Source organism: Neofelis nebulosa, chromosome 2 (assembly GCF_028018385.1).
Source record: "Neofelis nebulosa isolate mNeoNeb1 chromosome 2, mNeoNeb1.pri, whole genome shotgun sequence".
Lineage (NCBI taxonomy): Eukaryota > Metazoa > Chordata > Mammalia > Carnivora > Felidae > Neofelis > Neofelis nebulosa.
In genome coordinates this window covers 198,905,444-198,930,982 of record NC_080783.1, presented here as the reverse complement: position 1 = coordinate 198,930,982, position 25,539 = coordinate 198,905,444, and the positions used below count along the sequence as shown (strand labels likewise).

General features: G+C 39.6%; 1 protein-coding gene across 22 annotated transcripts in view; it reads right to left on the bottom strand.

Annotated features, from left to right (window-relative positions):
• PUM1 (pumilio RNA binding family member 1) overlaps positions 1-25,539 on the bottom strand; it is a 134,409-nt gene that overhangs the window by 83,861 nt on the left and 25,009 nt on the right. For all 22 annotated transcript variants that reach the window (XM_058718304.1, XM_058718305.1, XM_058718306.1 and 19 more), the window contains one exon: positions 8,633-8,701. In XM_058718304.1, the coding sequence (XP_058574287.1) occupies positions 8,633-8,701 (69 nt within the window). The remainder of the gene's footprint in view (positions 1-8,632; positions 8,702-25,539) is intronic.

Genomic DNA, 25,539 nt, shown 5'->3' with positions numbered 1-25,539 from the left:
AGGAGAAGTCTATTCTGTAGAGTCGTGCAACAGAACCCAAGTATGTACGAATACGGCGTTCCAAGTTTAAGTTCACAAGTCCAATGGGTAAAGTTTTCAGGTTGTCCTGAAGATCCATGGTTGGTTGCTTCCTAGGGAACAGTACGAACAAAAAGACGAATCAAGCAGACAGAAGAATTTGGTAGCTCTTAAATTTTAGGACAACCACGAGTTAGTCAGAAGTGCATTCAGTTCTTCAGCTGATGGCTGCCAAACTCCACAGTGTGAACTCTTCAAAGGAGCACAGCAGTTCCTTACCACACAAAGAGCACAATCACTGTTAACTTCATTCGTGAAATGAAAGAATACTTTCATAAAAAAATTCAGAGATACTGTTAGCACATCAATCTCCATGTTCTTTTATGATAAATTACCCTGGGGCAAGCTCCACACTAATCCTTTCTCCACTGCACCCTCCCCACCTCCCAAATCCATTGAAAGTAAAATTCTTTACACCTTCCCCCTTCAAATTATTGGAACAGAACCAAACAAAACTTCTTTTCCCTGCTATCTTCATAAAACTTGACAGACTGACAGTAAACTGTGTTCAGAAAATGAAGAAATGTCCAAGGTGAACTAGGCTTTTCGGCAGGATAAAGGAACGGCATGTAAGGAAACAGGATTATATTATCTAGGTCAAACAAGGTCATTTGTTTTTGCACATGTATAAGCTACATGGTTTGTCCTATAACATAATCATATACATGTTACACTAGGTCTAGACTTAATGATTATCTAGGTGATTTCCTGCAGTAATACCCAAGAGCCCAATGTGCAAAAGATAAGCCTCCAGATCACAGAGGAAACCTGTTAAGTTCATGAATAAAACCATGAAAACATCTAGTTTGCTTCATGACCTACCCACCTCATATCCCCAAAGCAGGAAACAGCTCAACTAAGAGAAGAGAAAGAGTCCTTTGCCTCAAGATGGGAGCAAATACTTAAACCCACCCACATGCCCAGTCAGCCTCAGGGCATTTTTAATTATTAAATTGACAAGACAAAGATCTCAGTGTGCCAGATATGGACAAGTTCCCTTTTTCATGCACTCCAGGAGATGAAAATTTCATAGATATGGCTATTATGTATACCAGGAAGACCAATACGGAAAATAAATTCTTTCCTCTACATGCTTTGCTATAATGAGAATCACAGAATGCATTAATTAATCAAGAAACAATGGATTAACTCTGGTTAATTCTGGTTCCTCATCAGTAAAGTAATAGTAAAGAAGAGAGAATTACACACAATATTGTTTAATACACACTCGAACAAGAAATATAACAAAAGTAATTCCTGTTTTCTAAATACAATTATGTCTGGTTGTGTATATGTAATGAGGGTATTTCCACGCCCCCACAGATCACCCAGAGAAAGTGTCCCATTGATCGAGTTACAACTATATTAAACAAAAGACCCTTTATAATAAACCCCTTATATCGGATTCAACTTGGATGATAACAGCATTGCTGATTTACTCTTCATCTTATGTACTACTCTTTGCAAAATAATCAAATAGTTTGAAAATGTAAAAATATGCAGAGAAGGATGAATGAATAGAGGCTTTTTTAGTTCTGGCAGTTCCTCATCCTCCCCCCTTCACAACCCCACATCCCTTAGGATAGAAAAGTAATCTGAATAAAGAATACAGGCAATAAATATTTACGGAATTGAACTAAGGTCCCGTGCGGGGAGGACAGTATCAACTTCTGGATAAAAGAGAAAATAAAGAGGAAGCCATGCTTAGGAAAAAAATATTTATTTTGTAAGATTCATTCAACACAGTATATGGGCAGATGCTATTTACAAAGTATGTTATTAAGCTGAAGCCCCTGCCCTGAACAAACTTACGTGCGGGGAAACAGAAAACATTTACACAAATCACTACATATGAAATAAATCAGAACCATAAGAATGACACAAATAACTTGCTACTTGAATTCCTCTCCATAGATTCTGGTTGGTAAGAGCAAGAAAAGTTTTATAAAGAGGAGCTGATAAGTGAAGTTTAATAACAGACTCTGGACATGAAGAAACGAACAGCAGAAAAACCCAGTAAGATCTGGATTGACAGAGATGTGAATTCAAACAGCTGGTTCATGATCATGTTAACCTCTCAAATCCCTTTTTGCCTGGTCTATAAAAGGGCATCACAATATTATAGGACCGCTGTGAAGACTGTAACGTATACAAAGTAGTTGGCATAGTACCTGGAAAATTATATACAGTAATGTGCTGCAGCTATTATTATTATTCCTGAGCCTACTGAAATAGAACTTATTTGGCATTCAAATCCACATCTTAATACTCATCACCTTAGCTGGAATCACTTGGCCTTAGGACTCATTTTCCTCATGTAAAAAAAAAAAAAAAATGGTATTAATATCTCCCAAAAATCTATTCAGAGATTCACATAAGCAATGAAATCAATGCCAAAGTATCTTGAAAAGTGTTAATGCATTACTGTAGCGATTTAGTTGGCCTGCCCTCAAATAAAGCACAGTGATGTGGATGAAAAGAATGAAAACATTTCAACCAATGGAGGATAAAGGGGGAGAAATTTAACAAACACAGACTAAGCAGTATGTGGATAAGCTACATCCTGCTGCAAAGGATATACAGTGGTAGGTCTATCTATTCTTCCCAATACAGGAGAGAAGGCAGATATTGGAACGAGTGAGGTTCCCAACAGGTCTCAAAGTGGTGGGACAGAATTGAGAACCAGGTTCCAAATGTCAGATGCACCCACATTCTCAAGGTTAGAAGACCCCTTTTTCTTTTTCTTTTTTTTAATATAAAATGTATTGTCAAATTGGTTTCCATACAATACCCAGTGCTCATCCCAACAGGTGCCCTCCTCAATACAGAAGACCCCTTTTTCTATCTTTTTCTTCAAAACGCCCAGTCCCAAAACTATTATGAGATCTCAGGAACTTCCCCAAACAATACGTTAAAGAGGTCGCTTACTTCATCTCTAACCCATAGTCACTAACCTAATACAGGAAAGCCATGAACTAAGATCTCATACCTCCAGGTCACTTGGTCTGGCTAACTATGTATGTTTTCTCTTAAGGAAACATTCTAATAGCAAGATGCCAAAAATGCCCAACAACCAAATGGTATTAAGACAAGGCTAAAGGAACTGGGCAGTTTTACCATTCCTGTCTGTACTCAAAAGCTATATTTTGGGGGAAAAGGGATTCACTGCATTATTTGGTCAGATGTTTTTATATTAATACACCAAAGGCTTTATTAATTCGTCTTCCTTCTGCAAGAAAGGGTGCATGATTTTGCTGGCACACAATATATCTCCTTTCTAAATTCTGTCAATTTTGGAGTCAATCGAGTTACTCTTATGGGACTCGAATTGCAAGAAACTGCCAGTGTAAGGTAGCTGTTCTTGGGCTGTGAATCCTAAAAGTACTTTTAGCTACTCAAAAAAAAGCCTCCAGTTCTATGAGCCATTCTGTTTGCCATGATGGAAAGATGTAGAAAAGAATTTAACAGACTTGGTATCCACATTAGGCTTCCACTTTCCTTGATTTCAGAATTGCCATTCATGAGCCCTTAGGAACAGATACGTCAACGCCTTAGACAACTGCAGACTGGTGAATGAGTCACTTAGAAAACCCAATGAAAAGTTACAGAACCTCTACATCACAAGGGGGAAGTCACTCTAAAAAGACATCTTTTAGATGCCCTCTGGCATATCCTAGAAAAAGGAGAACTATTCCTCTTTTCTATCTTTTTAAAGATATAGAAATATGGGCAAACTCCAAAATCTTAAGACTTGAAAGGGTCCTGGGAAACCAGTCAACATCTTTGTCTTACAGATGAAAAAAAGCCCAAGTCCAAAGAAGATGAACGTCTGAGCCAAGGCTGGACTGTGGCTTCAGGGTTCTGGTCTAGAGCGTGCTCTATCCCACCAAGTTATACCTTTCTTTGGGTGAACCGTTCTTTAGCTCTCCAAATCACTACCAAATTCCTTCCTTTACTAGCCATTTTGCTAATTTTACACTTACAGATAGAATTCCTATATAATGTCCAATAAGAATCTGCAGCTATATTTTAGGGGTGCCTGGGTGGCTCAGTCACTTAAGCGACTTCGGATCAGGTCATGATCTCACGGCTCATGAGTTCAAGTCCCATATCGGGCTCTGTGCTAACAGTGCAGACCTGCTTTGGATCCTGTCTCCCTCTCTCTCTGCCCCTTCACAGCTTGTGTGCTCGCTTGCTTTCTCTCTCTCTCTCTCTCTCTCTCTCTCTCTCTCTCTCTCTCTCCTTCAAAAATAAACATTTAAAAACATTTTTAAGAAAAAAAAAAAGATTGGGGCGCCTGGGTGGCTCAGTCGGTTGGGCGTCCGACTTCGGCCCAGGTCATGATCTCACGGTTCATGGGTTCGAGGCCCGCGTCAGGCTCTGTGCTGACAGCTCAGAGCCTGGAGCCTGCTTTGAATTCTGTGTCTCCCTCTCGCTCTGCCCCTTCCGTACTCACACTCTGTCACTCTCTGTCTCTCAAAAATAAACATTGGGGAAAAAAAAAAAAAAAAGAATCTACAGCTGTATTCTAACCCTATCTCACCTTATTCTACTTCCAAGGAACATGACAGGATTCTCATTAGGACTCCACACACACAAGCACCTCCCAGATCTGCTTCCTCAGGTTTACAAACTTGTCTATGCTTCAGCTTTCTAAAACAAAGATGAAGGGCCACGTATCTAAATACATCCCATTTATTCCAGAAATAATCACTACTATCTCAACGTCCCTGAAAATGATCAAGTTTTCTGCACATAAAACAGTAAGGAATCTTAAACAGAAAAAAAGTCCTCAGTTTTTAGAAAACCAATTATGCAAAAAAAAACAAGGTGCCTTTTCTATCAACAGCTCTCCCCTTGGCAAATCCATCCTTTTTTAAGACACAAAAAGTAGGAACACTGCTGTCCTCTTACAGGTGAAGCAAGTAAATTATACAAAATCAGAAACCAAACCAATGTAGAAACCAAGCCCAGTTACCCAAGGTTAGTGAGCCTTTCCTCAGTACTGCAAAGATCTACTCCTGAATACTCAACTAACAGCCTAAGCTTCTCATGTGTAAATTTAAGAAGCTGCTCCAATATGTGCCTTTCAGCTTTTCAGGACTATACCTTTAAGTTGAATGGAAATGACCGGCAAGGAGAGTAGATGACATATTTGAAAATAATTTGTGGCCTAACCCTAAGGCATTTACTTTACTATCGTCCTTTTTATGTTGATTTTCTAGAATAAGAGGTAGGTAAAGCACTTGTATTGTGATCCTTCAGCTAAGAACAACTGTACCTCAGACAGCCAACAAGGTCTGAGGTGATGGTTCAAGCAGCCACTTCTTAGCAAGAGTTCTAAGAAATGCTCTACATTTTGCAGAGCCCAGTGTTGGCTTTGACGGAAAAAATGTTAACAAGAGCCAAGAAGCATTAACTTTACTAGAGCTCAATTACTCTTGATGGAACCAATTCTCTCTCAATTCTAACGATTCATAACGTTCTTAACAGAAGGAACTAGGACTCCTTTTCGTTTACCAAAACGAGGTATCTATCGTTTACTGTAATGAGGACTCACACAAGTGTAAGTGCGTGCACACACACACACACACACAAATACACACAAAATAAGTGAAACAAAAATACACTGTGCCTGGCTGAAAAATCAAAGCAATTTACTTGAAATTTTAGCATATATAGGGGTAAAGACTACATTTATACACAGCCCCTCTCTTTCATTGCTTAAAGGGAAGGAAATTTAATGAGGTTAAACCAATTAGAAGCTGTAGCTTTATTTTATAATAAAAGCTTATTAATTCTTCGTTTCTCTTTTGCCAACTTCCCTTGTAACACTGCAGAAAACATTCTCCCACCTTGCACCTATCCAGACCCTAACTAAATAAACCAGAAAACAATTCCCAAGTCTTACACTCTTCCATTACGGTAATCACAAACTCTCCAAGCGATACTGACCACTCCCTTCTCTCTAAACCCGAAACATATATAGGCAACACTGGGCCTTCCTTCTGTTGTCAAGTGTACTCTCTGCTTCCTCAAGTAGCTAAAGAGCTCCTTGGGTACAGAAACCTCATTCTCTATACTTAGTCCGTCCACACCGTGCCTAGCCAGTGGGTTATGCTTTCAAAAACCAGGGGCACCTGGCTGGTAGAGCTTGCAACTCTTGATCTTGGGGTCATGAGTTTGAGCTCCACATTGAGGGCAGAGTCTACTTTTAAAAAACTACCTCAGTATCTGTATTTTGGGAGGAACATATATTAAGCATTTTTTTTAATCCTCCCCCAAAATATCAATTTTTATACAGCTTACTAAAATGAGATTTTCATTTACTCTAAGGGAACATGCTTTGAAGAGGAAGCCAGGTCAGAATCCCAGTTTCATCACTTACTAGATATGTGGCCCTGGGCAAATTAATTCATCTCTCTCAGCCTCTTTATCTGGATAAGAGATCCATCCTGATAGAGTTACTGGTGAGACAAACTCCTTAGCACCTGTGTAATACATTGCCAGCAAACGGTAGTTATTATTACTCTCTGAATACGTAATGAGGAAAGAAGAAGAGTGACACCCCATAACTGCTGGAGTACATTTTGGTTATCTACATATGCCCACAACCAGGTGCGAGTATACAGATACCAAAAAACTACTATTTCCTAACACAAATAAGAAAGGTGAGGTTTGGAAGCCTTGGGTAGGGGGAAAGGTATTTTTGGAAGGAAAAAACTATTCAAAAAATATTTTTGTCAGGGTGTCTGGGTGGCTGCCGGGTGAGCATCTGACTCTTGATTGTGGCTCAGGTCATGAACTCATGGGGTTCATGAGTACAAGCCCCACATCAGGTTCTGCACTGACAGTATGGAGCCTGCTTGAAATTCTCTCTCTCTCTCCTCTCTCTCTCTCTCTCTCTCTCAAAATAAAAAAGTGTGTGCATTTGTGTGTGTGTCTGTGTGTGTGTGTGTAGTTTTGTCATTATTTAAATAAAATTCACTTTCTATTCGATTCTGTTCACTATTTCTTCAAATAAACAGACTTTAAGCCTTTAGAGATTATATAGTGTACACAACAGCAAAAGGCATTATTTTATTTTGTATAACTAATTTTAAAAACTGGCACTGATTTCTGGTGGAGTGGACCAGGCTAAAATCACAGGAGTGGGGAACAAGAGAAACACGGTTTTCCCATCTATACTTAATATCTGATTCATCTGTTTAACTTTCTGTTCAAATTTTGCTCCAAAAGCTGAGAAAAATCTCTTCCCCATTAACCACAGAGGATTTATTAATGTGCACTGTTTTAATATTAGGCAGGCACGGGAGACATAATGCCACCTATCTAACTTCTCTTAAAGCTCTAGGAGAAAAACCCATGAACAGGCCCAAAACCCATGAACCCAAGATGATAGGACACTGGAACTCTGATCACAGGATGACAAGGAAAAGTTGGAAACAAAATCTCAAAACACAGGAAGCAAGACCCTCAGAACCAAAACACCAGAAGAGTTTAACTAATGCCTAACCACAATGGCAGTCAATGAATATTTGCTATACATCAGGAGAAGAATTACCTTAATCCTGAACCCTCAGAACCCAGCACAGTGCCTGGATCAAAGGATATTTGCTAAATCAAAGAACAAGTGTGTTTAATGAATGATATAAAAGAGAATCCAGAATACAGCTATTTTCCCTCCTTTAAAACATTAAAACAGATGTGGGAGCTTTTAAATATTAGATATGCAAAAAATAAAACAGAAGGAAAAAACCTAAGGTTAAGCTCCAGAACAAGAGAACCACAAGCAAATGCCCCCAGCTTGAGAACCTGTTACACCTTTGGCTCTTAATCCAAACTATATGTTCTACCTTATCACCAATACATTCTAATTGTCAACCACAAGAATGGCCAGAAGTCAGCTGTGCTTTATACTCCCATTTCTTCTAGAATTACGGCAACCTTCCCTATCGATGTGCAGATGACAGGAATTTGTTTTTGCAAATTTTAAACATTATAAACAAACCAAACTTCTTGTTCCTGAATTCTATGTATTCTGACTGACACCTCTACCCTCTGGAATCAATTCACCAGAAATCTAACAACTTCCTCTCCACAATGGAGCTCCAAACAACCTCCTCAACCTACTCTAAAAACAGGTTAGCAACATGTTCTGATCAGCAGCCAATCTAAGACCCCCTTCCGCTGCAAAAAGAACCTAGTGAGTGGAAAATGAGGCAAAAGTAAGGATATGTGATACATATAAAATTATCTTGTGAAACTTTAAAGCCTCGACTTACAGCTGACTGGCTAATATAACCATCAATAATTTGTGCTCATGTTTTGGTTGCTTTGTTTTATTTTTAAGACATTAGGCTAAGGTTAACGTTCTTCTTATAATGAAATCATTTTGGCAAAATTCTGCAATATCCCATTCCTATCATGAGGATGGCAACAAGGAAAAGCAAGCACATACTTCTGGAGACTAGATTCGGACACATTTGATGAAAGACAGCTCCAAACTTCCCTTAAAAACAGGCCCACTTTTCTGACACACCAGTTCACTTACCTCTCCCATCGCTCTTCCCTCCAGAGCAAGTGCTTGAAAATCATGATTCAGTTCATCCATAGAACGCACCTATCGTTCAAAATAGAGAAGGAAAAAGTTTCGAGTTAGCATCTTGAATTGTACGCTCACATTAAACACAACGGTTTACCTTCAGATACTGACAAAGACATAACAATAAGCAAGTGACTGAAATTAAACATTCACTTACCTTCAATCAGCAGGGTTCAGAGCCAATGACCCCTGTTTTCTCCCCTCCCATTCCTTTTTTTTCCACAACATGAAAAATACATAATCCAGAAAAAAGCATATTCCATCAAATGAGCATTATGTTAGCTATTTTTCATACATTTTAAATGTGTAAGACCAACATGCTGAAGGGCAATGACCTATGATTATGTGACCTGAACATGGCTCTGGACTCAAAAGCCACAGTGCTTGCCCCCAACTGTGACAAGCAAGTAGAAACAAGGGGACTCATTTGACCCAATTATTTCTTGGATAAACCAGTTATTTCTTGGATAAACCTCAGGGAAAGGCACTGCAAACTGTATAGTGGGGTGTCCGAACATTTCTCCATGTTGGAAGATCTCCGCAGAGGGGCTCTTGGGATCTCAACTCCAGGAGGAAAAAACAGCACTCATCACAAGAATCCCTTCAAACCTCACCTATCATTAAACTACTGCCCACATCGGAACAATCTTTTCAGGCTTCAATGAACTCCTATCTAAGGTCATTTCTACAAGATAAGGTTAAGATCAAGGAAGAAGTGTGCGATCGTTTATTCGAAACAGTAACCCAAAAAACCTTGTGTTGTCTAATATCCTGTAGGTCCTCTCAGTTATGAACAGCAAGCCATCTCTGCTGCCTGAGGCCAGAGGACCGTCCCTTGTTTATTCACAAGGAAGGCTCTTCGACCGCTGGAGAAAGACAGCAGAGGGCCTGAAGCAGGACTCTCACAAACCCCTCATCTGACCATCACTACCTCCCAATGTAGGTGTACAATCGCCAGCACTGGGTACACACAAAGGTCAGGCTGAGGTCAGGCAGGCAGAGGGAAGAGTATGGAGAACACGGGCCAGAATACAGCTAGGAGAACCAACTCAAGGATTTTATTAACAGGGCTGCCTGTTTATCACCCAACAATCTTAACTTGACTGAACTGACACCACATAAAAATATAGTTACACCGCTGTTCTGAGTCACATATCTTCAAAACCCAGAGCTGATATACGCTACAAAATGACAATGTGTCACTAAGACAAAGCAGCTTTGGGATGCCTGCTAAAAATGGAAATTTATAAAATTCAAAATGAAGCTAAAATTCAGCCCAATGAGAACAAAGAGACATAGATAGAGACCAAGCTTTTTACTGTGGTTAAAATAGTTTCAAAGGGCCTGGAAACAAGCTGTGACCACATTACAAAGTGTTTCCATTATTTAGGTAAACACACTGAGTAAGCTTCTAAGCTATAGGTAGTAAAGATAAAGGCGGGGCCGTGGCGGGGAGGAGAGAATGAGGACAAGATGCTAACTGGAAAACTACAAATGTCAGATGAAATCATTTTGAACCTTCAGGCCAGAGTGAACATTTACGAAGCATGTAAATCAAATGCATAAAGCTCTATATCTAGCTCTTTCTGTGGAATCCAATCATACACTTAACTAGAGCTAGGCATTTCTTGAAAATCCAATCTACAAATAGTTTTAACCAAGAATGTTGGAAATCCTACTTATATTTCCCAAGGAGGGAAATATAAAGAGAGTAGTAAGGCAAGGTACAGAACATGCAGTACACATATTTATGTCATCGTCACAACAACGTCACAGCGATTATTTCCATTTAAAAGATGAGAACACCGAACCTCTGAGAAATGCCCTTCCCAACTGTTGTTAAGAGGGTAGAGCCCTTAAATGGCACTGCCAGGATTCAAATCCGGGGCTTCCAACTCAAAATGCAACGTCCTTCCTATGTGACCACGCTGCCTCCAAGGCAGCCACAGGAAGTTTCGCCCCCTCAGATAACAGTGCCTTCTGGTTCTGCCTGGGCTTTGAGGAGTGTGCTTTCTTGGAGTGTTTGCCTTTGCTTTCCACTGTCTCCTCCCCCGCACCTTCAAAGCCAGCCCACCCTGCCCTTGGAGCCATTTCCATTCCCTTCTATATGATCTATCTTCCCATCCATCACTCACTCACTCACTCATTCATTCTCTCTCTCTCTCTCTCTCTCTCTCTCTCTCTCTCTCTCTCTCTCTCCCCCCTCCCCCTCCCCCCCTTTCCCTCTTTCCCTCTCTCTCTGTTCTTATTTGCTAGCTCTCTCAGCTCTTCTCTCTCCCTCTCTTCAGTTCCCTCTTCACCTCCTCCAGCCCTCTCTCTTTCCGGGTGTCTCCCTCTGTCCCCCCCCCCCCCCCCACCCAGAGGATGAACCACTCTTCCTCCTACCTCTGCGCACTACCCTCCTAATTCCTGTGGGTCGTTCTCCTCACACAGGTGAGAAGGAGCCTCACTTTCCAAAGTTTGCCACGCTAGTCCAGAAACTCCATTATAAACCATTTGCCCACAGGTGACTAGACCAGACAAATCAAATCATTCTCACAAAAAAACGTTTTAACTAGTCAGGAACGTACTGTTTATAGTAGAAGCTATACCTGGTATGGTCATCGACACCAGGCAGACTCTCCACACAAATTCTTCCTAGGAAACAAAACTAATGATCAGAAGAAGATGCTCGGGAATCAAGAGAAATCAAAGAATGAAGAAATATTTTAGGCAGGTAACAAAGAAGCTCCTTCTGTCATAAAAGAGAAGAGCTGGCTGCAAATTATAATCGGAGTAAATTCTCCCATCAGGACAGAACAGTCTTTTCCAGTCCTGGTGCTCTACTTCTCCCTTCTCTGGATTTGAGTGCCGCATTAGTGTTAATTTCTAGCACGACTTACTAATTTCTTCTCCATCTTTGCTAAATGTCTAGAAGACGTCCTTCCTCTCACTAACTGCTCTTACCTATCTCCTTTGGTTTCACAAACCTATTTCCTGTTTTCCGTCTTTGGGCTACTTGCCAGTAACGTGTAACTTTCTCATAACCATCCAGGACTTGCTCCACCACTGCCCCTCCCCACGAAGGCATGTGCCCGTCCCTTTACTGAAGACGCAAGCAAGAGAAGCACTTTAGTGCCTGACCCACGTCCATGTTCCTCTCTTCATCCCACCACAAATACCACCCATACACAGGTCCTATGCTTCCGAGTTTCCCTTCCATTTCCCAGTTCCCAGAACTTTCTTCCGTAAACTCAACACCTATCTCTCCTTCTAGCAGGGATCCTGTCCTAACTAGATCCTGTTGCCTAATCTGGCAAACTAAGTTGCATGTTTTACCACACAGAAGTTATAAAATAAAAACAAATAGACCCAGGATTACAGATCACACTTGGAAAATTAAAAATTAAGCAGAAGTATCACTTTACAAATCTCTTAACATAATCGAATTCTCTTTAAGATAATCACATGGAAAGGGTGCCTGCCCTTTCCATCACCCCTTGAGAAACCCTACTTACCATACCCAACGGTCCACACACTTATCAGAATCATCAATGAATGATATACATGTCACTACTGCCTCTTCTGTAAAACTGAGATAACACCAACTCTTTTACAAGTTTGTTGTAATAGTTAAATGAGACAAAATGCCCAATACTTAGGAGGCACTTATTCAACTGTACCCACCTCACAGGTTATTCTGTTTTAAGTAACTGAAATGTCTCCTTCACCCATTCATCCCTTCTTTCCCCACCCCCCCCCCCACCCCCCCAGGGTTAAGTTTTTGGCCATTCCTTGTTGGGAGGCTGGGGTGGGTGTCTCTCCAGTTCAGCATTTCCATAATCAACGTATTAAAAGTACCTAGATCATGCAAACATCTAAATTACTTTCTAAAACTTAGCATCTCAAAGTACATCCATCTCTCTGTCTCAATTCCCAGCTAAATCATCAATTCAAAGAAACTTCAACACTCACTCTCCATCCTCATCCATTCAGAAACTTCCAAAAGGGAAAAAAACAAAACAAAACAACACCATCGCCGGCTCAACCTCACGTTCATTCAGTTCTCATTTTTTAAAACACTCAGTAAAACCACTTTATAAAATTCCTTCATTCCTGAACTTCCCATGCCACTATGGTCTCCTGATTCTCCTCCTACCTCACTATTCACATGCTTGACTCTTTTTGCCAACCAACATTGTAGTCAAAGGGGGTAAAAAAAGAACAAACTCAGGCACAAAGACATCCAAATGTAAACAGTTCGTGATCCAAATATGTAATCAATTACAATTAATCCATTTTTCAAGCAGGTGTTGTTGAACATTATACCTCAAAGAATGGAATGAAGCAAATAATCATGGGAGACCACACAGTCCGGAATAAAAGCCCTAAGAAAGAAACAAGTTTTGACAGCGCTGTGGTCAGGTTCTTGGCCCTACTCTGCCAGCATTCCTCTTAACTGCCCAGTGTGTCTTTACAAAGAATGTCCCTCTACTTGAGCCAGCTTGACCAGTTCTCCATTGCTTGTACAGAAGAACCAAACTCGGACACAAAGATATCTCTGACTTGGTATTTATTAAATCACACTGGAAGTCCTTATTTTTTTTTTTTAACGTTTATTTATTTTGAGAGAGAGAGACACAGCACAAGCAGGGGGGGCGAGGGATGGGGGGCAGAGGGAGAGAGGGAGAGAGAGAATCCCAAGCAGGCTCCGCACTGTCAACACAGAGCCCAATGGGGGGCTCAGTCTCTTGGACCGTAAGATCATGACTTCAGCCAAAATCAAGAGTCGGATGCTTAACCAACTGAGCCACCCAGGCACCCTAATATAGTATTTTAAAAAAGAGTAACTCAGAGCTATATGGTGCACTTAAAAAAATAAAATTCAACAAATCAATACTTTCTGAACATTCTCTGTAATGGACACGTTTCAAGACACCTGCTTAGAGAGGACAAGTTCATGATTCCTATCATCTCTGGCCTACTGCAGAGATGCCTTTTGCAGCACCTACTGCACAAGTATTCCCCTAAACGGCCAAATCCCTGGTACCTGGTAAGAAATGATAAACTGACCTAATCAGGTTCTTCTCTTACCATGTGAGCCTGACGGGTATGGAGAGATAAAATGAAGGTTCCTAAAGATCTGGCAGTTGGGGCTATCATTTCTGACTCAAGTATCAGCTGGTGAATAAGCAGAAGACAAGCAACGTAGAGAAAGAATGTGCTGGAAACAGAAAGCCACCTAGTGCCAAGGGGGCCCACGTTTACATTTCTACTCAGGGGTGGTCAGAGAGAATCCCTGGCATTCTTTCACTAAAGCCCTGAATTTTTGCTAGTTAAAACATATTTCTACACCTTGAGACTAAAATTGCCTTTACTAGAATATGTGCTTCCTCAACCACTGAATCTAAGTTGTCAGAGGAGCTTTTCTCCTCCACAACCACCTTTGTTCTCCTGGAGGATTTTCTGCACAGGCAAGCCTAGATCACGTTAGCTCTGTTTCACTAGCACAGATCCAGAACAATATAAGCAGGGGAGCTGGTGCCAAGAACCATTACAGTTAGGAGACACCAGTGAGAAAAAGCCAAGCAAAAGCAAGAGAAACTTGAGCAGTGCCTGGCTGGCTCAGATGGCAGAGCATGAGACTCCAGATCTCGGGGCTGGTCTGTTTGAGCCCCATGTTGGGCGTAGAGATTACTTAAAAAACTAAAACCCTAAAAAAAAAAAAAAAGCAGGAGAAACTTGAGCGATAAAATATGGAAAGGGAACATGAGAATTAACTACTAAGTCTGTTCTACAGCAGCTCTTGTACCACTATGTATCAGTGTCATAAACAATAACTGATACCTACTAAGCCTTACTTTGTGCCAGACCCTGTCCTATAAATACCTTGTGTGTTTTAACAATCATAATTTGAAAATGCAGGTACTCTTACAAAAGCACCCACTTTGTAAGAAAAGCAAAAACTGATTACGGTCCTCAAATAAAATGTAAATAAATCAGCATCCTTCTTGGCGGGGTGGGGATGGGTGGCATTGACAAAAAAAACCCACTCTTTCAGCCTAAGTGGCTGCAAACCTTACTACGTGATCTTACTCATGAAGGTTTCCATTCTTTTTCACTGTCAGTAACAACACTAAACACCAGCATTTGCTGAGTTTCAAGACACTGTACTACAAAAATAGATGTTATTCCACTTTATACACAAGGAAACCAAGGTTTAGTGAAGTAATTTGTGCAAAGTCATATAGCAGATAGAGTGGAATTCAAATTTAAGTCTCTACCCTTTACTACCTTCTCTGTTCTCGTCAAAGTCACACAAAAGCACACCTGGGTTCAACAGTTGTTCCAGCAACTAATTACTACGCTATTTTGATACTGTCTTCTATGATACACAATGAGGAAAATGAAGTCACCACAGCCAGGATTAGACTGAACGTCCGCTTCATGTTTTTTTATTTTTTTAATGTTTATTTTTTAGAGAGAGAGAGAGAGAGAGAGAGAGAGCGCGCATGAGTGGGGAAGGGGGCAGAAAGAGAGGGAGACACAGAATCCGAAGCAGGCTCCAGGCTCTGAGCTGTCAGCACAGAGCCCGACGTGGGGCTCAAATTCACAGAACCTGAGCTGAAGTCAGATGCTTAACCGACTGAGCCACCCAGGCACCCCCATCCACTTCTTTATTATCTACCATTAAACACTGCTACTACTTTTACTAATTAAGGTAAATATATTAGAATTACAGATTTCCTAATATGCTGGTGGCATTCTGCTAGGATGATTAACAGACCCACATAATAAACTACTATAACTAAGTTACCAAAACTGTTTTGCTACCAGACTACCAGAATATATACATCTCATGTAAATGTCAGCACTTCCTAAACATAAAAGAAAACAATTTTGAAAGTAAAAGGAATTAATACACATTTTCAAAATCTTTAATGATACTAGTGACCTTTAAACACAGAAAAACCTCACAACTGCTAGTTCTGCCAGTCTTTTTCTTAATTTCACCGATCATGTTCAAGCTGAAATCAATAATGAAGGCAAGGCCATTTTAACTGCAAAAAGAAACGGTTTAATTGTTATGGAAGAACCTAATAAAAAGTGTAAAACTTAAGACAATGATCGGGGCGCCTGGGTGACTCGGTTGGTAGAGCAGCAACTCTTGATCTGAGTTCAAGCCCCTCACTGGATGCAGAGGTTACTTAAAAATAAAACACCTTAAAAAGATAATGATCAATCGTCTCTCTTCTTGTCTGGAAACTACTATCTGTAGCCAGAGAGCTAACTGGCATATTGCTAACCACCAAAAAAACCCAAAATTCAGAAACATAAAAGAGACTCCTATACCACTATAGAGATTACATTTACATTAAAAAAATGTTTATTTACAAATGGGGAACACACCAGAAAGTGTTCATTAGCAGTAAAAAAACTTCATTCTGAAATGCCAATCTCAAGAGAGAACATATGGAAAAAATAAAAAAAGATAAATGAAGAATACTCATCCAAAAGTTCCTAAATCAGGTTGTGGCAAATCTGTATCAGGCTCTTTTCAAAAAATGAAACAAAATTCAAAAGCACCATTGACCTCACTGGAATCAGGAACAACCTTACTGGCAGAGTATTAGAGTCTATGTGAAAGTAGCAAATATTTACCCACCAAAAAGGCACAGAAGTGGATTTTCCAAAGTCTTGCTAACATCAAATTTTCTGAGATTCACTTTGTCATCCCTGGTGCTCACTAACAGACATGTAAGAATTCCTACCGTAAGAAGGGTTTGTCAGAGAAAACAAATGAAGGGCCTACACAGTCACTGATAAGAATTTTCTACAAATTACAAGACAGTGACTATTTGTAACAAATGTACAATTAAGACCACCAGTGGAAAGTACCAATTTTGGAAAATAAGCTAGGAGGAGAAACTATCAGCCGCAAGGCTCGCCTACAGTGTCAGTCTCCAGGTGGGAGAGGTCCTTACGCAAAGACTACTTCTCTAGTTATTTGCTCTCCCTTGTTGGCAAACCAGAAGTTGGATGCAAACAAAAGTTCAAAGACCATGGCGCACAGGTCCTACTGCTCTCTTAACTGCTGTCATAACCACTAAGTAGCAAAACTGGCAGTTCGTCTTCTCTCTCTAAAAGCCACCCCCACAGTAGTAAACACATGACGGGCAGTACACACGAATACCTGTAATGTGAGAAATTACCCTTGGTCTCAGGAGTGATCAAAATAGCAGAAATAGGACTTCCAGTGCCAGCTTCTTTAAAATGGTTCTTATCCTGCTGAAAAGAATACTTTGTCATGTTTTTCTACAGCTTTTCAAGAAAGAAATCTGATGGGGCACCTGTGTGGCTCAGTTGGTTAAGCATCCGATTTTGGCTCAGGTTATGACCTCAGGTCATGAGTTTGAGCCCCGCATTGGGCTGTCTGCTCTCAGCACAGAGCCTGCTTTGGACCCTCTGTCGTCCTCTCTCTCTGCCCCTCCCTTTCGCCTTCTCTCTCTCTCTCCCTCTCTCTCTAAACTAAACAATTAAAAAAACTTTTTTTAAGAAATTTGACAATATGCATCAAGTTTTATAAATGTTCATTGCCTCTGTTCTAGTAACTCCACTTCTAGGATTTTAGCCAAAGCAAATCATCAGAAATACGATCAAAGAGCGTTAACAAAGATCTTCAACCAGGCAATGGGATGGCAAAAGTGGTAAAAAGTTAAACTATAGTAGGAATCGTTAAGTGTAGTATATATTCACTTACAGAATTTTATGCAGCTATTTAAAACATCTTTAAAATTGTTCGAGATGGGGCGCCTGGGTGGCGCAGTCGGTTAAGCGTCCGACTTCAGCCAGGTCACGATCTCGCGGTCCGTGAGTTCGAGCCCCGCGTCAGGCTCTGGGCCGATGGCTCGGAGCCTGGAGCCTGTTTCCAATTCTGTGTGTCTCCCTCTCTCTCTGCCCCTTCCCCGTTCATGCTCTGTCTCTCTCTGTCCCAAAAATAAATAAAAAACGTTGAAAAAAAAAAAATTTTTAAAAAAAAATAAAATTGTTCGAGAAAAATGTGTATGTGTAAGGATTCTAAAGACAACAAATCTGCATATATAAAAAGATACAAATACATTTCCATACAGAGACATAAACAAAGTAAGACTAGAAGGTTAAAAAAAAAGACTAAGGTAATATACTCAAATATTAAAATTTCTTCAGTAGTTTCTATATTTTGTGTAATGCCTATGAAAAAAATCAGAATCTTCTAAAAACAAATTTGACAATATTTAGGTCTTTAAAATATTAGTAACTTTCAAACCAATAATCCTCTTTCTAAAAACATCTTAAATAACCACAATGAGGAATAAGTTCTATAAGCCAAGGTGCTCACTGTGTAGTTACTTTTAACAATAAGAAAAAACCAGTTAAGAAATACTTTCAACAGGGGCACCTGCGTGGCTCAGTCGATTAAGCGTTCAACTGCTGATTTCAGCTCAGGTCATGATCTCACAGTTTTGAGAGTTCGAGCCCCCATAGGGCTCCGAGCTGGCAGGGCAGAGCCTATTTGAGATTCTCTCTCCCTCTCTCTCTGCCCCTCCCTGCTTGCTCACGCTCTCCCTCTCTCAAAATAAACAAACAAGCTTAAAAAATGTAAAGAAAGAAAGAAAAAAATTTTCAACAAAAAGTTAGGGGTAGGATAGCCAACAGTAAATAAAAATTAGGTTAGTTATGGTACATTCAGAAGCAGTTTCTACAGGGAAACACTGTGAAACAGAACAGAAATAGGATGGGCCTTTTATGACTGTCAGAATAGTTCGTACTTACTGCCTATGTTCTAGGTAGCAGTATGTATTATTTAATTCTCAAATTATAAAATAATTCCTAATTATCCTCCATTTCCCATTTTTTTAATGGAGGAGGAAACCGAGGTAGAGAAAGGTTAAAAACTTGCCCAAAGTGACCCAGGCAGGCTGACCCCCATGTCTCTTTCCGGTGTCCTATATCGGGGGATCAAAATGTGTCTGGGGTACTCCAACTGTTTAAATGGGCAATAAAGACAAAAGGGCCCATCCAGATCCAACAAAGCTGCACCAGACAAAAGCCTGCTAGAAACTCAAAAGTGGAGAAGGAGCTGTGCACACCACTCTGCCGCCCAACTGTGTATCCGAAGATGTAACAGCCACCCACACAGCCCATCTGTGGCCAGAACTCTCTCCGTTAATTCAAGGGTGATCAAAAGGAAGTAAGTCATCATGAGACCGCAGGGAGTAAACTACTTAATGAGGAAAAAGAAATCACATCCTGAAGACATAAAAGAGAAGACTTCTGAAAATGATTTACCTATTGGAAGAAAGAATATAGATCTACAGACAAAAATTCATAGCAAAATTCAAATCCACAAGGCAGTAAGTCAACTGCTGAATGTGTAAAATTTATATAGTATATCATACAAAGGAGTATTATTTGGCCACAAAAAGGAATGAAGCACTGATACATAAACATGCATGAACCCTAAAAACATTAGGTAAGTGAAAGAAGCCAGACACAAAAAGCCATATATTTATATGATCCCATTTATATAATATATCCACAATAAACAAATCTACAGAAACAAGAATAGATTTGGGTTTGCCAGGGACTTGGGAAAGGAGAAAATAGGCAATGACTACTAATGAGTACAAAGTTTCTTCTGGAAGTGCTAAAAATGTTTACAGTTACATAGCTGATAAGTTGCATAATACTGTGGATGTACTAAAAACCACTGAATTACAAATTTAAGGACAAATTTTAAGGTATGTGAAAAATAGCTCAATAAAGCTGTTATTTAAAAAACAGAAGTCGGCACACTTTTTCTGTAACAGGCCAGAGAATACAGGCTTTGTGGGCTACACAGGGTCTTTATCATATCTTTCTTTGAGTTGGTTTGTTTTGATTTGGTTCAACTATTTAAAAAAGTAAAAAACCATTCTTAGCTCAAGGGCCATACATAAACAGGCAGCAAGCCAGATTTGGCACAGAGGCCAGTTTGCCAAATCTAGTTGAAAAATAAATCATTCTTAAATTTTTCCAAGTGAATACATGCTAAGTTAATGCTGATCTATAAATTAAGTAAAGATCTTTTATCAAACTTATAAATAGAGTTCCACAAATGTTATTGGATAAAGGGACCAGGGAAAATGTATCAAACAGAATTTAACATTTTTATCAATAATTAAGATCATATAAATAATAAGAATAAAACCCACATTAAAAAATAAAGATAACTGCTCACATGAAAAGATGCTGAACATCATTAGCCATCACGGAAATATAGATTCAACCACAATGAGATACCATCACGTGCCTACCAGAATGGCTAAGATAAAAAAACGTAACATCACCACATGCTGGTAAGGGTTCAGAAAAATTAGACCAAACATGGCTGGTAAGAATGCAAAATGGCACAGCCAACTCTGGAAAATGATTTGGCAGTTTCTTCAAAAACTGAACATGCAACTATCCTATGATCGACCCAGCACCTGCACTCCTAAAGCAGTTATCCCAGAGAAATGACAACTTATGGTCACAGAAACACCTGAATACGAATGCTCACGGCAGCTTTATTTCCAGCAACTAAAAACCAGAATCTGCCCAGATGCCCTTCCACAGGTGAAACAAACTGTGGTACATCTACAAAATAGCACAGTGTGCAGCTACAAGAAGGAATGAACTACTATATGCAACAACTTGCTAAGTCTCCAGGACCTTCTGCAGAGCAAGAAAAGGCCAATCCCCAAAGGTAATACGATGATTCCATTCAGAATAGTTTGGAAAAGACAAAATTGCAAAACTGGAGAATAAGAAATTAGAGTTCGGGGGGAGCTCCCCTATCCCCTACCCCTCAAGGGGAAGGTGGATGTGGTTATAAAAAGAGCTACTCAGAGGCACCTGGGTGGCTTAGTTGGGCAAGCTTCCGACTTCAGCTCAGGTCATGATCCCACAGTTCGTGGGTTCAAGCCCTGCATCGGGCTCCACACTGAGCATGGAGCCTGCTTAAGATTTTCTTTTTTTCTCTGCCCCCCACTCCACCCCGCCCCTCTGCCCCCTCCCCCATTCGCTCTCTCTAAAATAACAAAGAAAGAAAGAAAGAAAGAAAGAAAGAAAGAAAGAAAGAAAGAAAGAAAGAAAGAGAAGAGGCCAGAGTTTTCCAGAGTTGGCTGTGCCATTTTGCATTCTTACCAGCCATGTTTGGTCTATCTTAAAACTCCCATACCACATTTAAAATACACACACACAAATGAGATCAAAACCGGAAAAATCAGAGGTGCCTGGGTGGCTCAGTCAGTTAAGCATCTGACTTCGGCTCGGGTCATGATCTCACCATTCGTGGGTTCGAGCCCCCATAGGGCTCTGTGCTGACAGCTCTGAGCCTGGAGCCTGCTTTGGATTCTGTGTCTCCCTCTCTCTGCTCCTCCCCTGCTTCTGCTTACACTCTCTCTCTCTGTCTCTCAAAAATAAATAAATAAATGTTAAAAAAAATTTAATTAAAAACAAAACTGGTAAAACTCAGTAAGATTGGATGGAATTTTATCAATGTCAGCATCTCAGTTGTAATGTCATATTACACAACATTACCTACAAAATGTTATCTACAAATGTTATACTGTAAAATGTTACCCCTGGGGAGAAATTTGGCAAAGTGTATAAAAGATTGTACACTGTATTATTATACTCTGTATTATTTCTTACAATAGTATGTGAGTTGACAATAACTAAATCAAAATTTTAAATTAAAAAAAGACAGGTGTGGGGTGCTTGTGGCTCAATTGGTTAAGTGTCCAACTTCAGCTCAGACCCTGATCTCACAGTTGTTAAGTTCGAACCCCACATTGGGCTCTCCACTGTCACCATGGAGCCTGCTTAGGATTCTCTGTCCCCCTCTCTCTTTGCCCCTCCCCCACTCGCTCACTCTCTTTAAAAAATAAAATAGGAAAGAAGGAAGCAAGGAAGGAAGGAAGGAAGGGAGGGAGGGGGACAGGCAGATGGGCGGCTGAGTCGGATAAATGTCTGACTCTTGATTTTGGCTCAGGTCATGATCCCAGGGTTATGGACTTGAACCGTGCACATCAGGCTCCACGTGTGGAACCTGCCGGGATTCTCTTTTTCTCCCAATCTCTCTGTCCCTTACCTGCTTATTCTCTCTCTCTCTCTCTCAAAATAAATAAACATTAAAAAAGGCCACTATAAAGAAATAATGAAGATATGGCTTAAAAATATGGAGAATAAACAGAGGGTTGCTGGAGAGGTTGGGGGGGTGGGGATGAGCTAAATGGGTAAGGGGCATTAAGGAATCTACTCCAAAAATCATTGTTTCACTAGACGCAAACTTGAATGTAAATTAAAAAAAATAAAGAAAAAAAATAAATTTCTTTAAAAATGATAGTTCCAGGGGCGCCTGGGTGGCGCAGTCGGTTAAGCGTCCGACTTCAGCCAGGTCACGATCTCGCATTCCGTGAGTTTGAGCCCCGCGTCAGGCTCTGGGCTGATGGCTCGGAGCCTGGAGCCTGTTTCCGATTCTGTGTCTCCCTCTCTCTCTGCCCCTCCCCCGTTCATGCTCTGTCTCTCTCTGTCCCAAAAATAAATAAAAAATGTTGAAAAAAAAAAAAAATTAAAAAAAAAAAAAAAATGATAGTTCCATAAAAAAGATAGTCCTGAGCAAAAAAAAAAAAAAAAACACCCCTAAAATAAGCAAATATATACCCAAAAGAACCTTTTTCTCAAGCTACAAAAAAAAAAACCAATGCAGATCAAAAGGTCTCACTCAAATAGCACATAAAAATCACATCCTGAACAAACTATCCTAAAGTTGTAGTATTCCTTAAGTATTCCAGCGGGGGGGGGGGGGGGGGGGGAGGAGTTACTCTTGGTTCTCTAAAATACTACATGCCAGGGCGCCTGGGTGGCTCAGTCGGTTAAGCGGCCGACTTCGGCTCAGGTCATGATCTCACGGTCCGTGAGTTTGAGCCCCGTGTCAGGCTCTGTGCTGACAGCTCAGAGCCTGGAGCCTGTTTCAGATTCTGTGTCTCCCTCTCTCTGACCCTCCCCTGTTCATGCTCTGTCTCTCCCTGTCTCAAAAATAAATAAAACGTTAAAAAAAATTTTTTTTTAATAAAGAAAGAAAATAAAATACTACATGCCAAAGACAATAAAACATACAAACTATGGCCAAAGATTTGGTCTTGATACAACTGTCTTTCACATATAAAGGCTACAGAAACACAATATAGAAAAGTAACAAAAATATGCCACCCACATTCCATCTTTCAAGTAATGAGTGTACCAAGCATTCCAGCTGAGAGAATTAAAATTAAGCACACAAAATGGGTAACAGTCACAAAACCATTTAATGGAACACTACTGAGCAATAAAAAGGACCAATGTATTATTATAAACAACAACATAGATTCTCAAATGCATTATGCTAAGTGAAAAAAAAAACAGATTCAAAACTACATACATTTACAGTATATGACATTTTGGAAAAGGCAAAACTAAAGGGGCAAAGAACAGATTCATGGTTACCAGCGGCTGGGAACAGAGTTAAGAAGTGACTATGAAGGGGCTCCATGGAATGTGGGGATGGGTCAAACTGATCTTGATCACGGTAGTTACAAGAATATCTGCATTTGTCAAAACCTATAAAAGTGCATACTAAAATAACATATTTTACTATACACAAATTGTATCTTAAAAAGGGGGAAAAATAATTACACAAGAGGTAGAATAGCTTTATGAATATCTAGCAGTATTTTTCCCATTCTAAGACTTAAGAAAATAATTCAAACTGCAAATATTGATGAACAAAATATTCATTACAGAACCACCTACAATGGTAAAAATTTAGAAGCCTAAATGACCAATATCAGGAAATAATACAGAAAAGAAATGAGACCATTAAATATAATGGAATATTATAAAAGCTTAAAATTATCTACGGAAATATTCTGTCATAGGATATTTTGATACGTTAGACCAAAAAAAAAAAAAAAAAAAAAAAGACAGAAAACTATAATCACAGAAATGTTTTTATTTTACCTGAACTTGTTCCAAAAAGGATTCAGAGTGACTTACAAAATCGAGTAAATTCAACTAATGAGAAAATTAAGGCAAAGGGAAAATGAGAAGAGCCTTGTTTATAAAATGTATGTAATTGGGTCCAATATACTTGCTAGAAATGAACCATAAATTTATCTCTAACTTCTCCAGTGGTTAACCAAAACAGAAAAATAATTAGTAAAAATTCATACTGCCCATAAGATTAAAAAAAAAAAAAAAAGGCAAAACTCAAGAAGCAATCGTTCTTGTTATTAGCACCAAAGAGATTTTCCTGTCCATAAATATATAATTATTTACATTTTTAAAATTTTTTAATAAAAAACCAGATAGACCTATCATAAAAGGTTATAGAAGACCGAATTACAGTTGGTTGGTTTCCTGCATGTTTTTAATAATTTTGTAATTGGATGTACTTTCCAAAATATTTACAATGAGCATTTATTGATTTTAGAAATCAAAAGTACCTACAAGTTATTTTTAATGGGAGGGAAAAACATTTTATTTGATTTTTAAATCCCTGTTTATGAGGGTACACAGAATGGCATTGAACCATGTAAAGAGTCCTTAGTTGGCCCATAATGAAAACAAAATTACATTCACTGTCAATAAAAATGATCCTTGTTTTAACATATCTGCATATATACGTATTTTTTTTTAAGTAATCTCTACACCCAATGTGGGGCTCAAACTCACATCCCCAATATCAAGAGTTGCACGTTCAACCGACCGACTGAGCCATCCAGGCCAGGCGGCATAAAGGGAATAAACACTGGTGAGATAACAAAGTTACTTGAGTTAAACACTTCATTATTATTGTTACAGTTACAAACAACTGGCACAAGAAACAGATTATCTATCAAGTCTTCAACCAGGAGGCCTACAAAATGTCTTCCTCCATTTAGTGGCCTTGTCACAAACCCTTACTACTCCCTTGTTTCAACATTCTATTGTAGTATGTAAGGGAATAAGGAATTCTCACCGAGTAAATCTATCCAGATAAATCACAGCAACATAATTAAGAAGGCAGCTACCAAGCACATCAAATAGCTCATTCTGGACTTTATGATCCTAAAAGGGTACATAATACATAAATCCAAAACTGTATCTGTAGGAGAATATATTTCAGAGTTTTATCTCCTCTGAATTAAAAAAAGTGGTGGTGGGGGGTGCACCTGGGTGGCTCAGTCAATTAGGTGCTCAGACTCTCGGTCATGATCTCACAGTTTGTGGGTTCAAACCCTGCATCAGACTCAGTGCTGGCAGCGCGGGGCCTGGTTAGGATTCTCTCTCTCTGCCCCTCCCCTGCTTGTGCTCTCTCTCTCATAATAAATAAACTTAAAAAAAAAAAAAAAAAAGTAAGAAGTCCTAATCAAAATAATCTCTTAAGCACTGGCAGGTATTAATTTATGTGGCTTAATTCTTTATAGAATTCCACCTGATGTTATGCAAACAAGTAAACCTTCATTTGCTCCTTTTTTGAGCACAGTTACTACCTTTAGTTCCTTACCCTTAATACAGTTTGTATTACTGTGAGGTCATGAAGCATGCAAGTTTCCCTCTTGTGGTTGAGAAGAACTTCAGCTATAGCAAATCTATCAGGTTTTAAACTTGTTTATTTATGGGTGTCGTGAGTGCCATGGAATAATGTTTGAAACTGGATTTAAAAACCAAAACACATAGGAGTTTTTTCCTCCCATTAAAAATAATGTGTTTGGGGCGCCTGGGTGGCTCAGTCGGTTAAGCGTCCGACTTTGGCTCAGGTCGTGATCTCACGGTTCGTGGGTTCGAGCCCC